The 20,448-nt window shown below is 36.8% G+C and overlaps 1 protein-coding gene across 1 annotated transcript in view; it reads left to right on the forward strand.

The window, feature by feature from the left end:
- The window catches only part of ITGB8 (integrin subunit beta 8), a 28,031-nt gene extending 9,272 nt beyond the window's left edge, over window positions 1-18,759 (forward strand). The window contains exons 5-13 of the mRNA XM_085313261.1: window positions 1,042-1,200; window positions 7,250-7,345; window positions 7,442-7,531; window positions 9,382-9,516; window positions 12,552-12,957; window positions 15,140-15,365; window positions 16,854-16,957; window positions 18,125-18,288; window positions 18,380-18,759. Coding sequence (XP_085169387.1) covers window positions 1,042-1,200; window positions 7,250-7,345; window positions 7,442-7,531; window positions 9,382-9,516; window positions 12,552-12,957; window positions 15,140-15,365; window positions 16,854-16,957; window positions 18,125-18,288; window positions 18,380-18,502 — 1,503 coding nt within the window. The 3' untranslated portion in view covers window positions 18,503-18,759. The remainder of the gene's footprint in view (window positions 1-1,041; window positions 1,201-7,249; window positions 7,346-7,441; window positions 7,532-9,381; window positions 9,517-12,551; window positions 12,958-15,139; window positions 15,366-16,853; window positions 16,958-18,124; window positions 18,289-18,379) is intronic.
- The last annotated feature ends 1,689 nt before the right edge of the window (window positions 18,760-20,448 follow it).

The raw sequence follows: 20,448 nt of genomic DNA on the forward strand, positions 1-20,448 counted from the left end.
TTTCTGCAAAGCAAAGAAAGGAAGGGTAGCAAATAATTTGTGCAGCCTGGCTGAATACATGAGCTACATTGCAGACACATTTCACATGAGAAGAATGATACCTGATAAGGTGAATGGCAGAGATGCAACAGAGTCACAGGAAGGAGAAGCAAGGCAGAAGAAAAAAGGAGGATGAAATGGGATCACAGAAGAAGAAAATGGAGTAATGAGAAGAAGAATAGAAAAGCATATGAGGTTCATGTGACCCTCCCTGAAGTTTGTTTTTAAAACAGCCATTTATTCCTTGCAGGAAAATAAATGTTGTGGAAATACAAGTTGGCACCCAACCCAATTTARATATAAGCTTGCCCTGCTAGTTCCTCCACATTACTAACTTGCACATTAAATCACCCTTACTTTTGACACGATGTCATTAATCTCTTAAGAGTGGTGGATATGCACAGTCTTTTGGTACCTAATAAGAAATTTCTCAATTTGTAGATGGATGAAGATACTCAGGCTTTAGTTTATTTATTGGTTAATCGTATGTAAGTGTCCTTTCTGGAAACCTGTATAGAAGGAGAAAATCATAGGATGACAAGAATATCAAAAAAACAAATAGCAAGGAAAATAAAAGAGAGCACTAAATAATGATCTTAATAAAGATCTTTATATCTATAAAGCTGTGCTTTATAGCTCCTAGAGAATTATGCAAATGCTATGCAGTTGCATTTGTATATAATGGAGACACACGTGAAGTGGCAGCTGTTGTCCAAGCCCACTATATAATGCATAACTTGTATATATTTTAAGGGATCTTTCTTCAAAAAGGAAAGAAAGTAGTAAATGGGCCTCACAGAAGTAGTTTGCAGACTTAGGGCATGATAAACATACAATAAAAAAGAAAAAAAGAATGCTTTAAATACCCCTGTTTAAACTATGTGCTTCTAAGCAGTGCAAATCTTAAAATAGACTTTTTCATTAATCTTTCATATTGTTCTTTATTATTTTAGAAAATTGGTGGTTACTGCTTTCTTATGCTTATTTTTGATTTGTTTTCAGAGTCATATTGGATGGCGCAAAGAAGCCAAGCGACTACTTCTTGTGATGACAGATCAAACTTCCCATCTGGCCCTGGATAGTAAACTAGCAGGGATAGTAATTCCTCATGATGGGAACTGCCATCTGAAAGATAATGTGTACGTCAAAGCTACGAGTATGGTAAGGTATATGTCATGTTCTGCCTTCAGGGAAGCAGTCTTAAAATGTAGAAAAAGTGTAGACTGGTGTTAATGCATTACTTTTACTTCAGTTGTTAGAATAATATTAGCCTGGTAGGCAAGAAATGAAGAATCAGTTGCCTGGAAATACTGGTATTCTTTTTATCTGGGATAAAGTATTTTCGAGTCGAAATCAGCAGTACACAGCAAGGAGAATGTATTCCTGGGTTTTGGTGTTTTTTAGTATTACCATATCATAAAAATCATGTGTATTTCTAACAAAATGTGTGTAGGAATTCTCTGTTGTGATATTTTCCATGATATAAAGCTGGTAATATGCAAGAATTGCATGGTTCTGCAAGTAAGGCAAAAGTCACAATTATGCTTTATGGTCAGAAGATGCATAGTTTAATTAATGGAAAAGACTTTTTTTTTGTAAAATAGATGTACAATAGCAATGAACTAAAACAGCTTTGAAGGGCTAGAAAATATTCCTTTGCTACAGAGCTTTGCTGTGTTAATGTAATATCAAACACAGTTGAATCTCACACTATAACATTTCATTACTATATAGTAATGAAAAACCAATGACTGATAATATATATCTGTACAAAAAAAGTCATCAAATCTGTGCTTGCAAAATTATATCAGCAGATTTTTTAGCTTTCAGAAGAATTTCTTCAAGAAGGGTAAAATAGTCATGAGTGGCTTAAGAAAGGAATTTTTCCTAAGATTTGTAATATTTAATTACATTGACTATTTTTATTAAGTCACAAGAAATGTGAATCATTACTTATTTGCTATACCAAATAATCAGAAGAGAGATATATAAATTATGATATCAGTGAGAGGACATTGCAGCTTTCTTCCCAGTGCTAACTTCACTTTGTTAAAGGCCACCGCCTGCGTTCAGTTCYGATGCAAGCCGGGAACGTGCTGTTGCAGCCAGTGAGGGTTACGTGCAAGTTAGGTTAGGCCTGAATTTAGTCCAAACAACTGGTGTTTACGAGGATGGTGAGGCAGCAGTAAGCAGCTGCTGTGTGGTGTGTGATCATGAAATACGGAAGGTTTCCTGGAATAGATGCRTGTTGAGAACCTTTCGGAAAGGAGCAGGGAGTTCAGCAGAAGCTGACAGGAAGGTTGTTTGGATTTCTGATTATCATCTGATGTTCTGCATTAATATGCTCCCTCTGGCACCTTGCGGGTATTCCCTTTTAGGCGTCGGTATTATTTATTTCCCTCTAGCTAGTCTGTTCGGTTTCAGTGTTGTTACAGTGTTCCAGTGATGAAAGCAGCCATGCCTTTATTCTTCTTAAAGCAAGTAATCCAGAAACTTCCCTTTCCCAAAGTGGGGCCTACTTATCGGTCTCCCTAACCTTTTTCTTCCTTCTTTTAAAGAGTTACTGGTGCAATCTTTTTCTTTTTCTTTTCCTTTTTTCTTTTTTTTCCACTTCAGAGGAGTTGCAATACTCTCAGTTGCAGAGAGGAATTTGGCTCTGATTATTAAACACTTGCTGTGGATACAAATCTTTCTCTGGTGTTCAGGATTCCTTTGATAATAAAGATACTGACTGTTTCAAAACAAATTGTTTCTATTTTCTGTCCAGCTTGAGAAATAAACTTCTGTCTCAACTGGAAAAAAAATGAATTATTCTCTATGTAAGCAACCATGAGGAAAATTCAAAATGATTTTCTAGATTCAGGGCTGAGGGATCATGATTTTATTGTCCCATATAGAATAAGAAAGCTTCATGATTATTGCTATGATGCTTTCTGTGAAATTAGGTAGACCTTTTAGCCATCCAGGTAGATGAAAAAGGTAGAGATCTATGCTGGCACATTTTGGCCAATGGGTTTGTTGGCTGCTAGCCTCTATTTCTTTTCTGCCACAGGATAATTCTTGTGTGCTCATATGTAATGTTTGGTAATACATACAGAGCAGAACAGCACTCTTTCTCAATACTAGATATTTTCTGGAGCTCTTTTGGTATGATAATACAGAAGAGCCTAGAAGGGTGGTTGTACTGGTTTCCTGCTGACTTTTTTTTTCTTCTTGGTGTCATATATCCTGTAATTATTTTAGTCATATTCTCATTAGCTAGAGATCTTTAAAGAAACAGAAAAAACCTTGAGTTTCAAATGAACAAGCAAAAAACAAAACAAAACAAAAATCTATTTAAACAATATGTCATTTCCTGTGCTACAGAGCTTTGCTGTGTTAATGTAATATCAAACACATTTGAATCTCGCACTATAACATTTCATTACTATATAGTAATGAAAAACCAATGACTGATAATATATATCAGCCATGGAGAACTGGGCAGAGAGAAACCTCCTGAGGTTCAACAAGGCCAAGTGCAGAGTCCTGAACCTAGGGGAAAATAACYCTAGGCACCAGKACAAGCTCGGGGCTGACCTGCTGGAGAGCAGCTCTGCAGAGAAGGACCTGGGAGTGCTGGTGGATGACAGGTTGAGCATGAGCCAGCAGTGTGCCCTTGTGGCCAAGAAGACCAATGGTCTCCTGGGGTGCACTGGGAAGTCTGTTGTCAGTAGGCCAAGGGAGGTGATCCTGCCCCTCTACTCAGCCCTCGTGAGGCCTCCTCTCGAGTCCTGTATCCAGTTCTGGGCTCCACAGGACAAGAGAGACATGGAGCTACTGGAGGGAGTCCAGCATAGGGCTACGAAGATGATCAGAGGGCTGGAGCACCTGCCCTGTGAGGAACGGCTGYGAGAGCTGGGCCTCTTTAGCCTGGGGAAGAGAAGACTGAGGGGGGATCTTACCAATGTGTATAAGTACCGGAAGGGAGGGTGTCAAGGGGACGGGGACAAACTCTTTCCAGTTGTCCCGTGTGACAGGACAAGAGGCAATGGGCAGAAATTGAAGCACAGGAAGTTCCGCCTGACCGTGAGGGGGAATTTCNGAGCCCTGGACCAGGTTGCCCAGAGAGGTGGTGGAGTCTCCTTGTCTGGAGATCTTCAAGGCCTGCCTGGATGAAACCCTGTCTACCATGCTTTAGGTGACCCTGCTTAGCAGAGGGGTTGGACTAGACGATCTCTGGAGGTCCCTTCCAACCTTACTGATTCTATGATTCTATGAAAGGTTGTCATCTTTTTTAAAAATATAAGCGAGACATAAAGAATAAAAATTTATTTTTGCTTTTTTATTTATCAGTGTAATTTTGATTTGATATACTGAATTAAAGAGCTGTCTATAATCATATTATATTCCTACTTTCATTCTTAGTTTCTGCTGCTATAGATCAGATGGCATTTTGATACATTTTTGCATCCTCTTTGTTCTACCAGTTAAGAGGACTTTGCTTTACCTTTGCATAAACTTAACTTTTAAGATAGAAAAGTTTCTAGTTAGTCACTTTTACGGCTGTCTTCTTTCTAGCTTTTGTTAAGTAGTCATCCAAAGGTCAGTAAAAAAGCATAAGACAGGAAAGAAATCTAGTCCATTTTAATTAGATATGTGCTTGGTTCACTCACCCTTCTGAAAAACTTAACATCTGTATTAGTTATCGTCTCAGCTTAAGAACAAGTTGACTAAAATAGTAACTGGAAGAAAAAAGATCATCAATAACAGGAATACATTCTTCTGCATAGTAGTGGGAAAAGATAAGATAAAAACAGATAAAGCACAGCAAGATTTTTTCAGCAAGGAAAATGAGGCCCTTTCAGTGACCAGTAATCCATTAGGGCATCTCTGTACATGCTTAAAATGAAGAAGAAAGTGTGGATAGTTCTATTGATTAAATTTTTCAACTCTCTTCTAATAAAATGTTAAATTTTCTTTTTCATCTGAAATAAGGTTTTAATGTACTGTTAGCTAAACTGGATACTGCAGTGAGTTCTATTTGACAAGTAGATGAAAGTTTCTTCAGTTGTACTTGTAAAATACTAGGTAGTTTGCATATCTACTCCCTATGACCCTTTCTATTCTTTGCATATCACCTCTTGACTTCAGTGAGCTCCATCAGAATACAGAGTACATCAGAATACTTTTTTTCATCAGGGCTTGGAAACCCATTTCTGATACCGCTCATCTCAAGACTTTTGCCATCAGACATAGAGATGTTGAAGAGTCACTTTTCTGGAATGCAGACATATCTACTGTCATGCATTAAGCAGGAGACTTATTTATTTGACTACCATCTAATGATCCCTCAGTGCTGCCCCTGTTTTTTACACATTTACAATGCAGGAGGTAGTTGCAGAACATCTGGCTTTGCTAGTCTGTGCTCTAGGATGCATTTGCTTCATCTGTGAACTGCCGAAGAGATGCATGCTGTATGGAGGGTTACAGTGCACAAATGGGGCCCCAGCTCTGTGTTTTGTGGTCATGGAGAAGGAAGTCTCAGTTGTAGCACATTGAGAATGGCAACAAGGCAACTACACATCATCTATAATTGTGCTGTGTAATAGGACTGTATTCTCAGTTGACCTTGGTGAATGGCATATGCCCCAGTTGCAACCTTAAGAAGGCCCATTTATCACTATGTTACCTAACTTTAACCACTCTTCTACCAAAGGGTGAGAAACATGTGTGGACCCTGGCTAAGATCAAACTGCAGTAAGAGACTCTTTAGTTCTTTTAGGCTATATTTAGGCTTATATTCTAGGCTATATTTAATGGTGGAATGTGATGGAAAGTAGATTTTACCTCCTTGCATAACTTTCTCTCTGCTGCCCTGACACTTGAATTATGGTTAGGATAGCAGCTGACTTGCAGAGTGCCTTGAATAAYAAGTGGCGCTCTGAGGATTAATGAATTGTTCAGGAAAATGGAGAGAGAGTGTGTGTGTGTGGCTGTGTGTCTGTGTGTCTGTGTGTCTCTGTCTGTGTGTGCAAAAGACAGGGTGGGGGGGGAAAGAATAGGGGATCAATGATAGAGAAAATCAGAAACAGAAGGACAGCAGAAGTATATGGGCTGGAAGGAGGTTGAAGAACCTGGCACAARTGGATAGGTGTCTAGATGACATCTCTGTAAGGGGAGATATTGTCCAAAGCCTGGACTACTACTCTGCATTCAGTCATGAATTGTGAGTGTTGAATTTCCTTCCTGAGAAGCATTCACAGATGTATAGTAAAGCAATGATAACTTGCAGGTGTAGTTTATTTTAGAATACTGGAATTGGAAATATCTCACATGGCCCAGATGTACAAAGCCCACTGGGACCACACAGACACCTTTGTGCTTCCCCATACGCTTGGATGAGGTGATTGTAGCATACCTCTTGTTCTGAATCCGTGTCAGATCTCTCATTCCAGCAGCAAAYGAACAGCAGGTCACACCACTGTCACTGGCCTAGGACATATTATCTTAGACACKTCACCAAATAAGAGAAAATACTGGGAGAGACATGAAACTTATGCTGCCTCTTTCAAGCACCAAGCAAAACKGTTGTTCAGAAAATAGCAGACACATACTTGGGGGACTTGAAGGCATCACTGCTAAGGCAGGTCTTATATAGAGTAGGAAAAAAGTGTCAGTCGCAAATAAGATTAGAATCTTGAGATTGCTAGAACGTGCACCACAGCATACGCTGAATTGCTGTGTCTCATCCCCCAYGCCAAAATACGTATGTCTGGCAAACAAACTCTAATTACTCTACCACTCAGTAGCATTGCCATTCCCCAAGATATACCTCATATCAGTGCCCCTGTGTCATTCTTTCTCTCTGTTGTTAGCACAAGAGCCCTCCTGCTGTTCTCAGGAGTCCTGTCATAATTCTAGACAGATCACAGGCAATATCATATCCAGTTGATGTTTCATAAACACCAGACTCAACACCAACAAAATGGTAACAAAATGGTTCAGTGGGTCCTCCAAGCATGCAGCGCCACTACATAGCTGGCAACAGATAGGCCAGTCACAGTCTAACCTATGCCTTAATCCTTCTCTTGGATGTAGGCCTAGCATTCTTCTGTAAATTTAAAAAGAAGGATGGGAGTGGTTTTGTAATCCTGTATAGCATAATATATCAAATGTCAGATTTTTTCCTACTAAACTACAGTCTTCTCTGGTCTGTTATATTTTGCAGGAGCATCCATCGCTTGGGCAGCTTTCTGAAAAGTTGATTGACAATAACATCAATGTTATTTTTGCAGTTCAAGGAAACCAGTTTCATTGGTATAAAGTAGGTTAGAAACCTGATTTTTTCCCCCTTGATTTTAAAAGAACAGTATTTATATTAAAAATAAAAACTATACATAAATGATTGTATTTTTCATAGGATCTGTTACCGCTGTTGCCTGGTACTGTTGCAAGACAGATAGAATCACAAGCAGCAAATCTCAATGATYTGGTGGTGGAAGCCTATCAGGTATGGTCAGAACAACAATGTTATATAATGTATTTGTACAAGGATTTTTCACCATTAGTAATATAAAGCCTGAAATTGGAATTTTCATGGATGCCTAGAAGGGTCTTGACTCCTATTCAGAAAAGTAGGGACTATCATGGATTTCAGAGTCCATGTGGATAGGCTYCCTACATTCCTTCTGAATGTCCAGGTTGGTGGGTGACACTGTCTCATGATGTCTGTCAAATCCCCTGACTGTTGACTTCTCAAAGCCAAGAATTAGCACTCCTTTCCTAAGTAAGGCTGCTCCTAAATATGCTGTTTGATTCTCTGCGCTTTTGTCACATTACTTCACAGAAATCTCTGACTTACTTATTTGTATTTTGGCATCTCAGATCTGTAGTTAGGGGCCATACACCACTGTCTAGGCAATATATGTGTGAAATGTATGAAATACTACTGGTTCCATTTTTTGAAGATTGTGGTCCTTTTGCATGCTATAGGATGAATGCATTATTTCTTRTTAAAGTGCCACTGACCATCCCATTCCCATTTCTAGAGGACAACCCAGGGCAAACATTCAAGGAAAGGAAAGGAAAATTTATAAAATAATCACTTAGTTATATAGAAGATTCTTTGGGACTTTCCTGCTTTGGCCACCCACACTCTTTGTTCTTGCCTTATTTTCATTTTTTAGACATCATCTTCCTTCTCAACCCCAATTTTGTTGCATTTGATATTTAGATTTTTTTTTCCATGGTTTTAGTGACCTGTAATTTACAAACACAAGGTTAACTGGGCTTCAATGCTTTGCTCTTTTGAAAGCAAAAGTACTTACATAAGAAAAGAAGTTTAGTGTTGGTGTTAGATGATAGTGGGCCTCTTGCACTTTTGTTCTAAACAGGGAAACCTATTGGCTTAGTTGCGGAAAACCCTGGCTGAAAATCCCTGGCTAAAAAGCCAAAGATGAGTCACTACTTTTCAAAAAGTCAGTAAGATAAATATGTGTTCAGACTCATGTAATTAAATTTCCATTTGTAAAAGTAAAAATATACCACTAACCTGATATTTTTAATTCTAAAATGTAAGGWATTTTAGTAATTTCATTGTGCAATTTTCAGCTCACTAGCTTGTACAAGTTTTAATAAATTTGTAAGAGGTCAAGAAATAATACTTCTGTCATAATTCATAAGTTGGATTTTAGAGGACACAGCAAATATTATTCACAGAGTTTTCATTATTTTATGTTGTAACAAGCCCTAATGGATATCAACCACTTGTTGATTTATACAGTCGTAGTTTTTACCTGAATAAATCACTAATAAGAATAATCCTGTAGCCTTTAGATCTCCCTGAGGTTTGTTCAGAGGAAATTTTTCCAAGGTAGATGTAAAATATCAGAAGTTTAAAGTATCAAGTCAATCAGGAATCTTTTCTGCTGGTTAAGAATAGCTCTGCTATTGTACATATAATTGTACATTGTACATAGAATTGTACGTTATATTGTTGTAATGCTACAATATTTACTGTTTCATTTTAAATGTATGGCTAAAGGACAATATTCCCTCTCAAACAATAACCAGTTTTTGTTGCACATTGTTTTTAGAATAAGTTTTTAAATTATTAAAAAAAAAGCCCCAAAATCACTTAAAATAGCTGATAATTTCAGAATTACCAGTTCACTGGTCGTATATATCTGGAATGTTACTGGGTCTTTTTATGGAATACAATAGTTGAATTCAGTCCCTTATTCAGATAGACAAGCTTTCTTCATTTTTAATCAGATGTAGTAGCAGTACTTAGTATTAGCCACTAATGCATATTATATGTTGAGAAGCAATGCAACTAAAAGTTGGGGTTTTTTGTTACAGAAACTAATCTCTGAAGTGAAAATTCAAGTGGATAACCAGATCCAAGATCTTAATTTCAATATCACTGCAATCTGTCCTGATGGAAGTAAAAAAACAGGCATGGAAGGATGTAAAAATGTGGGATATAATGAAGAAGTATGTTGAGATTTCTCRTTCTTTAAGGAATTCAAATGCTATTTTTTTCTCTTTGATTGGTTTTCAATAGTGTGAAATCTTATAGGATTTATTTCAACTGAAAATGGAATTTTGTGATTTATGGTCACAGACTCTCTATTATTCTCTTCTGTTCTGTTTTTCCTGAGTCTTATTTTAATTCTCACTAATCTCATGGAACTAAGACTCAAAGCTTTACCCAAAAGCTAATGTCCATTAAAACTCTCCTCTGTAGTCCATCACCAGACACAATGGTCGTGTTCATTGTGACGAGATTTGTATTTTAAGAGGTTGAAAGATGATCACCAAGTGGAAAAGAATCATTGGAATTCTTGCTCCTTGGCTCTGCATGAGACTCTACCTTTAACTCTCCTTGTCTTATGAAGGAGTCTTCTATGCAGATAATCAGTGTATTTTCTAAATTAATAAAATGCTTTATCCCCGTTTGGGCCAGTGCCACCTACTGAATAAAGCTAATTTTAAAACTGGAGCATCACACCAAGAAAATGCAGGGGAAGATAATGTCTAGCTAATATAAAGAACATGGTTTTCTTCCCAGAACAACTTCTCTTGTTCTGTTGATATATTTATTTGATTGCTTGGCCTAGCAGAGTAACTCGTTTTGCTTGCCAGGAAGAGGGCTGTGTTTCTGGAGTGTAGGGTCAAGGAGCTTTTTCCTTCTTGCCATGTACACGTGGCTCAGCTGACGTGATGTTATTTGTGTCTATGTGTAGAAACAACCTCACAAATAAGTAGATTAAATGTGTGAATTTTGAATATGTTAATTTAAACGTATTTTATGCGTTTCTAAATTTGTCTGCATGATTTGCTGCTGTTTGGCTCATATGGTTTAAGGAGAATTGCTATGTTTTTCTTCTTAATTCATCTTTTCTACAGTATTGTGTCCTGTGCAAGTCATAAGAAATAGGACTGGAATTTGTTGTGTTTAATGAAAAGAAAAATATTTATATCTGTTTCTTTTTAATAAAAAGCCAAGCCAGTTGATTATAAAAGATTACATGTGGTTCTAAAGCTAACAGCAGTTGAAAGTGAGCCATCCTCAAGAGATTAATTTATTTTTAACCGTAAATCCTCCTTTCAGTATTTGTTTACAGGCAAAATGCTTTTCCTTAATTCTAACATTCCTTTCATTGTCTAATCCTTCTTCCTTCCTTTTCTAACCAAAGCACAAAAGTGTATTATATTCTAGAAGAGTCCTACARCCTCTTTAGGGGTTGCAAAACTAAKTTTGGCTATTAGTGAGTGTCAGTATTCACATTGTCATAACTGTATAGTTGTAATATGTTTAATCTTTCTGCTACTGTGTTCAGACCTGCAAAATTTCATGGTTTATGTGCAAGATATTATTTGCATTTCCCTCCCATTTCCTGGCCATTCCTCCAGTACTGTGTTGTACTTGAAGACTGTGTTCTCTAGCAGCGTTCTGTGTTGAATAAAAAGGATATTCTCTAGCTGCAGGCTTTTCTCCCCACACGATGTGCACCTGCCATATGAATTAGTGCATATCCACACTTTTGCCCTGTAACCTAATGGAGGAAGTCTGATGCACAAGGATTCTAGGGCAGCTGAGAGGTATGTGCATAGGGACGCATTTTAACAAAAAGAAGAAAAGGGAGTGACAAAACCTTTATGTACACTCAATACTACAGTTAACGAAGTGCATGCCTTTCTGCACAGCAGTCTTCTGCTGTTGTTCATGTATGCTGCCACGGCCCGGCTCGTCACAAAGATGCCATTGTCAAACAAGAGGTTGGCTATTCTAGTGTGGGGGCGCAGCGGGAGGGGGAGAAGGCTGCCAGAAATGAATGGGCTTAGTCTTTGCGGATAGTTTCAACCTCTTCTGTAATCAGTTCCTATGTTTCCGTATCTGCTGTATGATTTGGAAAATCTTTGTCCTTAGATGATAAAGAGTAGAGTGAAAATACTCACTTCTCTTGGGCTTTCTTATCACCTTTTTTTTTTTCCTTTTTTTTTCTTGATTATATTGCTCTGTGAGGAGTCTAAGAAAAATAAAAATCGTTTTCAGTCAGCAGGCTAAAAGGCTGTAGTGAGAAGATCCTTTAAAAAGCCTACCAGTCCCCCCCCTCAAAAAAAGACCCACCAAAAACAAACAAAAAAACCTAAGTACCAAATACAAAGACTACTCTGCCGTGAACATATTACAGATGTCAAAGATGTCAAAGAGTTTTGGTAGTGATTGATACTAGCTTGATGGAATTTGCCTAGAGCTCCAAAATCATCCGAGATCCCATGCCAGAATAGCAGAAAGCTAAGGGGGCTGGTGGCAGTAGCTGTAGAAGGGGGACGTGGCTAGGRAATAGGCACTGGATTCACCCAGAGCAGCACTCGCTATGCCCAGGGCTGCACCCAGAGCAGCAAGGCCAGCTAATTGCTCTTGATTCCTATTCACCCTGTGACCTCTTCTTCTTACTCTCTAAGTGGCAAAAACTCAGTGGCAAAAATAAACTGCTGATTCAGCCTGAGCCATTCCTCTGTTTTAGTAGAAGTAGAGAGAACTGGCCTAAARATCTGGTGTATTTTACATTGGCATGGTTTGTTTCTGCAACAGGACCATTCATTATAGAGTCCCTTTATTAGGAGTATCTCTCCTTCTGTGTGCGTATTGTCTTGTACAATCTAGCCCCGGTTCTGATCAGAGTACTTCTCTACACATAACAGACATGTTAAATTAAAACAGGATAATGATAATGATAATTCTGTGAGTATTTAATATGTACTTAACTTGTCTTCTGCAGCCATGCCTCCTTAACGTGAAATGTAGACTGTTATCATTCTTTTACTATTAGGGTTTTAACTCCATTTGTGATCCCTGCAGTTACTAATGTGTCATATTTCTCAAATAGCCACCATGTGTTTGGTCCTTACTACCTAGTACACATAACTACATAATGTAAAATTCTGATTTACTTATGAGTTAAAAATGTTAAGCAATTTATAGGAAATAATAATGATGTAAAATCTGTATTTCTTCTTAGGTGCTTTTCAATGTCTCGCTTACAATGAAAGGATGTCATACAACTGGAGGAAGAAAATATGCGATACTTAAGCCTATTGGTTTCAATGAAACCACCATCATTAATGTACATAAAAACTGTGCCTGTCAGTGTGGAGACAGTGCAAGGCATAAAAGGGTTTGTGTTGATGAAACTTTTCCTGATGGTGAACAGTCCCGTTGCAGTGACACTAACTGTAATCCCAATAGAGATACATTTTCTTCTGAGAGGTGCAGACGACACCAGGATGAGCCCATCTGCAGTGGCCAAGGAGACTGCGTAGGTGGAAAATGTTTCTGTTACAAAAACAAGCTGGGCAAGGTGTATGGCAAGTACTGTGAAATGGATGATTTTTCCTGCCCATATCACCATGGAAACTTGTGTTCTGGTAAGCTGCAGAATTTAGGTGGATTTTTTGTTTTGTTTTTGTTTTGTTTTGTTTCTCTAGCTTGTATTATATACAGTATATACAGCTGAAAATCATGATATAAGGCTGCCAAGGACAAGATTTCTATTGCAAGAGCACACTCCTGGGCTTTTTTCTAAATTTTGGCACTGTGTTTTAAGGGTTTTACTGAGATTGTCTCTAATCTTAGCCATTTCAACACTTCAGTCTCAAATTTCTTCAAAGGTTAACGATACTGATATCTTGGGTAARACAGTTATATTATTCCAGAAAATGAATTGATCCATTTCAGTCTTATTGGGAAAATAAGATAGTAGATTATGAGGACTAACTTCCAAATGAGGTTATGATTTTTTAACATCCTAAATCAATCTCATTAGAGATAGATTAACACTTGATTTCAAATATTAAAATATATGTTAACACTGTCCAGAATATCTGCTCTAAGTATAACTGGCACATAAACAAGGAGAGTTATTAGAAATGCTTATTCCTTTTGTGGCCTACTTCCTATTCATAAACAAAAGCATGCAAATGAAAATTGTGTGAGACAAGTACAACACATGTACTTTTCAGTTAATATTACTTAGAAAAATGGGACTGAATCAGCATCACTACTATATTTCTACTAGAATATACATATTTTTCCTTTTGAAGTAATATTTTAAAGTATTTTAAAATCTGCACTACTTTCTTGCGTCACTGTATTTACCAAGGAGTAAATTGCGGAACAGGTTTTTTAGTTACAGTAGGATAAATTTAGAGTAATGCTATTGACTTTAGTAGAGTTGTTTGCTCTGCTCTGCTTGTGACTGTGAACTTTGAGTAGAAGGAAGAGAAGTAATGTTACGTAATCTTTTAAATGCTTCATTATAGCACAAAGAGTTATGGTTTGTGTTCTCACTCTTCTAGGTTTGCAACTAGGTTGCAAATTTAATGTTTCTTAACATAAACAGACCTTTCAAATTTATAAACCGGTAAAGCCTGATATGTGGTGCCTGGGTCAAAAGATGAGACAGGGGAATCTTTGTATAAGATGTATTGGAAATCCTCATGCATGAGGTAGTCCTGCCTAGCAGAAACACAAGGGGAACCTGCGCCGCAACTGAGCAATGGGCCTCTCAGCGGGGTGTTTTTCAGAGCAGAGCCTTGCTGTGAGATGTCCTATGAGACTCTTCCTCCCCAGCCAAAAAAGGGGTGGCCTACACTTTGGCTTCACTCCTTCATTCCTGTTTGGGGGATCCTGTGTGTTAGATTCAACTGTCTATCTGCAGTTGGCCTGCGAATCCCTGGAGCACAAGACCATCACACTGTGTCTGAAATTTGGGTACGGCCAAGGCATAGTGGAGGTCTCATGAGGTTTGCTAGATCCACATGTGTTTCATGTGCTATTTCTGTATTTCCTGAAGGTGCTTTCCCACCCTGTGAAAAATGTGTATAAACATTATCAGCCTGTCGCTTGTACACCTACTTAAATGTAATAGAACATGGAAAAATATGGACTTCATCCTAAAGCTCCCACTGCTTTGCCTGGAAAGATATAGAGGCTACCAGGGACTTTTTATAGCTTTTAAACCCTTGAGGCTGTGCATTTTAAATTCTTATTGAACAACCTACAGTTCATAAATACAACACATCCACTTATACAGCTCAGTCTTCTTTTCTTTGAATAGTAGAAAGATATTGTTATAATGCATGTTCCTAAGAAGAAAAAAAAAATCCAAACTGGCATGTGCATGTGAACTTGAAACTCCTTCCTCCTCAAATCTTGTAGTTTATTTGAATTGAATGCTTTCTTGCTAAAGAGGAGAACTTTGTTTAGTTTGCTTGAAGACTGTTTTCCTGATAGTTGTGTAATTTTTAATCTCAGCTGCTTTGATGCAAGTGCAACCGGGAAAATTCTAGTAAAACATTTTACAATGAGATAAGGTAACGACTTTAGCTTAAATTAACAACAACCAGCAGGCATAAATCTGTATCATTCTGGAAATTTCAGTCTAAAATGGTAACACTTAAAAGGTTATTAGCAAGCCAAAGTCTGAGTTAGCTCTGTTAGCTAAGTTACCTTAAGACTCAAGCAGTAATATTACAAATATATGCATATAAAAACTGACTTTCTATATTTTCATAAAAGCATATGATTTAAGATTATCTGATGTTGCAGGTAATGGCGAATGTGAAGCTGGTAAATGTAGATGCTTTGCTGGCTGGGAAGGTGACCGTTGTCAGTGTTCGTCGCAATTAGCAAAACAGTGCCTGAATTCAAAGGGGCAGGTTTGCAGTGGAAGAGGAAATTGTGTATGTGGAAAGTGTGAATGCACTGATCCAAGAAGCTTTGGCCGTTTGTGTGAATATTGCCCTAGTTGTAACAGTGCCTGTGAAGAAAACTGGTATGTTTCTTGTGCTACACTTGACTTTTTGACTATATACTTCAAAGAGAAGGAATATTCCTGGTGGCCTAAGTGCGTACTGTATTTCTTAGATGTTTAGCCTGTGTGAAGTTGAAACAGAATTCCTACTTGAGAGATTTTTCATGTGTTTGAGGGATTTGCACTAGCAATCAAGYGAGTTGCATGTCCACACGTATTCACCAATCTGTGTTCAACTTTCAGCTTTCTACAGTTAAAGGAGGTGCGTCTTTAGAAATATGACTTTTTTATATTATCGTCTCATCATATATATTTAATGATGATTCTTTATACAAAATCCTCTGGGTAGGAATTAAAGCTCATAAATTTGGAGTTTTAAAGGTGGACACTAGATCCTACTCTTGTATGCCACAAAGTCCAAAAGTATTTTTCTATTTGTTTTTGCATACAGGTCATTCATGATTCCACTCCTTGTGCTTCCTAAATGAAGCAAGGAGTTTTGGAACAAGAGTGGTGCCTGCTCATTGCCACTCTCATGGGTCAGCAGAGCAGAACTAGTCTTACCCAGAGAACAACACTGTCTGTTACTCAGTTTCAAACCAATTAGTCTTTACTGTGTAAGTTTTAAAATGCATCATTTTTCTTTATCCCTGCCCAGGAAGGGGCAATGTGGAGGCAGAAGCCAGCAGCCAGAGAAGTTCAGACTGCTCTGTTGGTGGTCCACTGATGGGTGCTGATTTAAAGAGCACACGAAACTTTCTCCCTGGGCACAGTTCTAGGCTCTCCCGTGCGAGCACGTAATCTTCTGAACCTCACTGTGGTCAAGAAGGTGACAGATCAGCTTTTAGTTGGAAAGGGAAGCATGATCAAAGTCGAATTATTTATTAGTACTCAACTGAATTACGGTTCATCTGGTAAATACAACTGGGGAGAAAAGCTGGACCACGTCTAAAAAAGTAACTGCTAAGACCTCAGTAGATAAAATGCATTTAGGCTTGCTGGCTCTGATTTGTTCAAAGTCACTGTGAAATACGTGCCCTTAATAAATTCAGAAGATGGCATATCTTCATTAAAAAATCATTTTCAATTTAATTTGTTATGTCCATCTTCTGCAGAGCTGTAAGGTGAAATTAGTAAGAATGAATCCTATAGATAAGAGGGAGCCCTAAAACTGAATTGGAGGCTGACAGTTGAAGAAGASGTGCATCCTGAGCTACACCCCCTGAAAAACACACATCATAAAATGTAGAGCAGAGACCAGATGAAGGTGGCTAAAAGCCAAAGATATTTGTGTTATTCTACTACTTTTCACCAGTTGGTTTTGAGAAGTATCACAGGGAGAAAATGCTGAGAGAGGCATCACATTTCAGAAAAAGATAAATAAAAGTCATACTGTTTTTACTAACAAAAGGAAAACAATGTGCAAATGATACTTCAGCCTGTTGATATAATCTTTCAAGGCAAATGCAGATGAAGACAAGGGTTTTTAAATACATTTTTCTTTTACAGGAATTGTGTTCAGTGCCATCATCCTAACAATGCATCTCAAGCTATACTTGACCAGTGTAAAACCTCATGCAGTTATATGTTGCATTATATTGACCAAACTTCAGGTATGTGACATTTTCTAGATAATTTTAGTAAGAGATTAAAATCTGTCAGGATTAATAATAGAATTCACTACTGTTTTTCAAAAGTGTATTAGTATTAATGCAATAACAAAGCAGGAAAAAGAATAAAACCACTCTTAGCTTCAGGGAAAGTGAAAGATAAATAATAACAGGAAATATGATTGGCAAGCATTGCTACATCAGATTTCCCAGCTCCTTGAGAAGTCACATCTAATAATAATGAATCCTGCTGGAGCAATGCTTAAAGAAATATTTATAAAAATCTATTATGGCATCTGTATGTTTTATTACTTTGGATATGTTTACATTATTTGACATTACCAGAAACAAAGAATAATAAAGTAGAATGCTTACTTCACTTTCAGTAATGTTTAAATATGCTTTTCAAGTACACACAACTGTACATTTACGAGAGCTGTGAAAGAATATGGTCATTTTTAATAAAATCTTGTAAATCTTAATCAGGTCCAGACTGGAACAAAAATGTAGATATATGGGCACTTTTTGTTAGCTAACATTTTTCTRTGTTTTTCATTTTACAGAAGCTCATAAATGATAATACATATTGAGAATACTAGTTTCATGACCTTAGTATTAATTAGAGAAAAGYGTATTGTGTGAGGCCAATGAAGAGAGCACTGGACAAGGAATCAAGGAAATCTGTTCTCTTCCATACAATGCCTGTGATTTGCTCTGTAACTTTGTGAAAATTAAACTGTCTTGGCTCCTTACCTCTAGAACAATTTGTGTTTTTTTTATTTTTTAAGCTGTAAACTCATAGTTTTACAGATAATTTATGGTGGCTGCCACAATGAAGCTTTAATCTTAGTTCTGTAGAGTAAAGAAGTAATAGTGTTTGATCTTCTTTCTACAGCTCATCTTAATTGAAATTACATTTCTTTAAACATACTAATTTTAAAGCCTCTATATGGCAACATGTGTTTTTTTTTCCCCCTTAACTTTTAACATGATCTTGTTATATTTAAGTTAACRTGAAATGTAATTTAGATTTTAGTTAATTGAAATTAAATGCAATTTAAATTTCAGTTAATTTGATAAATTAATGTGCAGCGAGAAATACAAAAGTATTTTAGGACTGTGTCTATTCCATATTTTAGACTTTACATTTGTGTTTTCCTTTTGTTGCAGAATGTTTCTCTGGACGAAGCTACTTTAGAATCTTTTCCATAATCTTTATAGTTACATTTCTGATTGGATTGCTTACTGTACTTATCATCAGGCAGATAATTCTGCAGTGGAATAGCAATAAAGTTAAGTCTTCAGCTGGTTACAGAGTATCTACAACAAAGAAGGTAATTGATTTCAGACCCATCACATTCAGTATTTTTTCTTGCACATAAAAGTTAGCTAATTGTTGATAAAAATTGTATCTTCTCCTTCAAGGATAAGATGTTTTTGCCTACTGTTTGTACCAGAACGGTAACATACAGACGTGACAAACCAGAAGAAATAAATATCGACATCAGCAAGTTACGATTAAACGAAACCTTCAAGTGTGAATTCTGAAGACAGTGTTTCCTGCAAATGTCTATTTCCATCATTTTCTACTTTTAAAAAGTACTTTTGTACTCTGTAAGAGTCTTGACTGTTGCTATTTGATTTTGTGTCATGTATTTTGTTAAATACTGTAACAAAGTGACATGCAAACATAGTCACATAATGTGACTCTGTTTGAAGTGATAGCTGCTGTTTTTTGGGGGGTTTTTTGTTTTTGTTTTTTTGTTGTTGTTGTTTTTTGTTGTTTTTTTTTTAAGAGAAATGTGCATTACTACTGTTCCAGAACATTAGTGTTGATGTAGCACTTTAATGTATTCTAATTTATTTAGTTATGGCATAGAATGTAGATTTGAACAGGTCTGACAAAGCACTGATCTCACTCTACATGTAGCTAGTACTGATATGCTCTGTGGGAATGGACAAAAACTGTGACTGAACTAATAATATTGCTGTATATTGTGGCAATAGATGAAACTTCAAATACTCTTAAATAGAGTAAATGGTACTTTTATAGTTCTCTCATTTGACTAAATTCCATTAATTTGTTTGTTTTAGCCTCTTAGGTTTTTCTCATTACTAAATRAAAATGACTAGATTAAATGAGTCCTTAGTTATACTGATGTGTGTATAGTTGTGTGTATGTGTAGATACATACATACACATACACACATGCACACAAATACAGATAAATATGTATATTATACCATTTTTAATCTCTACATGATGGTGTCCGTTATAGTTTCTCTCTGATAAAGAGAATAATTTTTAGCCTTTTACTTATTTCAAAATAAAAAATTTTAGATATATGAAAACTGAGTGCATATAAAAAATGAGAGAGTTCCTCTTACCAGCTGCATGATCTACAGAGTAATCACTGCTGGYTAACTTCACCTCCAGAGTTAGCAGCATCAACTCTATTGCAATCAGATAAATTACACCAGAGATGTGTTTGGTTTTGCTAGCTACATGTCAGTGTTTTGCCAAATAAGGGCTCTGTTCTTTTTGAATGTCAGACATAAGTGTGATTTTCCACATGGGCTCTTTTTTCTGTGTAAAATTAGTTGACAGAATTAGTTTTCTTGAATCCTTACTTAACCACTTCAATTTTTTTGACTGTGCATTGAGAAATGTGTCGCGTTTGGTATGAAAAGGTAACTGCAATTCAAAAGGAGGTGTGGAAAATAGGAGTCTCTTTTCTCAAGAGAACATGTTAGTTAACTTCRTAAGTGTAGTATCAAATTCTACCTTCAGAAGTGAGCAAAAACTCTTCAAAACACAGTGGGACCAATATAAGCTTATCTGAAAGCAGAATTTAAGCTACAAGGTCAGCCAGAAACATTTTTTTACCCTGAAGCAGGCTGTAGTGCTGCAAGACATGTTATTGCCATATGCTATTTGGAARGGTCAACTAACAATTTGATTGACTTATTTTATGCTGCCAAAACCATAGGAATTCTGATCAGCCTTTTGGAAATACGCACTAAGATCTAGCTGGCGAAAAAATCATCTCAGAAGACAGTATGCAGTATATAATTTTAGCAGTGTTAATTACTGAAACTAAATATTGATCTGTATTTGTTACAGGTAAGAGTTACAGAAACATCTTTATATGCAATTTCTACAAATGTATAATATTACTATTTCCTATTCTGTACCTTTTCTATACTGTAAATTCCCACTGTAATCTGAGGAGTATATGTGCGAAAAGAAGGCAGGATGTAGAACAGATACTGTGTGTTATACAGGGGTTCACAGTGAATTGCTTGGGCTAAGGATAAAGTGACTGATTAAGAAAAATAATATAGAGACAGTTGGCTTTCCACTGAATTTTCCTCAAAGATTTAGATTTTAGGATTTGTTTTTAATAATTTTATAAACTGCACCATGAAATGTTTCTAAAGCAGTCACAGTTCACAGTAGAACCTGAGCTTCTTACCATATGGTTAAAATTGTCT

The sequence above is a fragment of the Rhea americana genome, unplaced genomic scaffold (assembly GCF_003343005.1).
Source record: "Rhea americana isolate MKP2758 unplaced genomic scaffold, rheAme1 scaffold_381, whole genome shotgun sequence".
In the NCBI taxonomy this organism is placed as follows: domain Eukaryota; kingdom Metazoa; phylum Chordata; class Aves; order Rheiformes; family Rheidae; genus Rhea; species Rhea americana.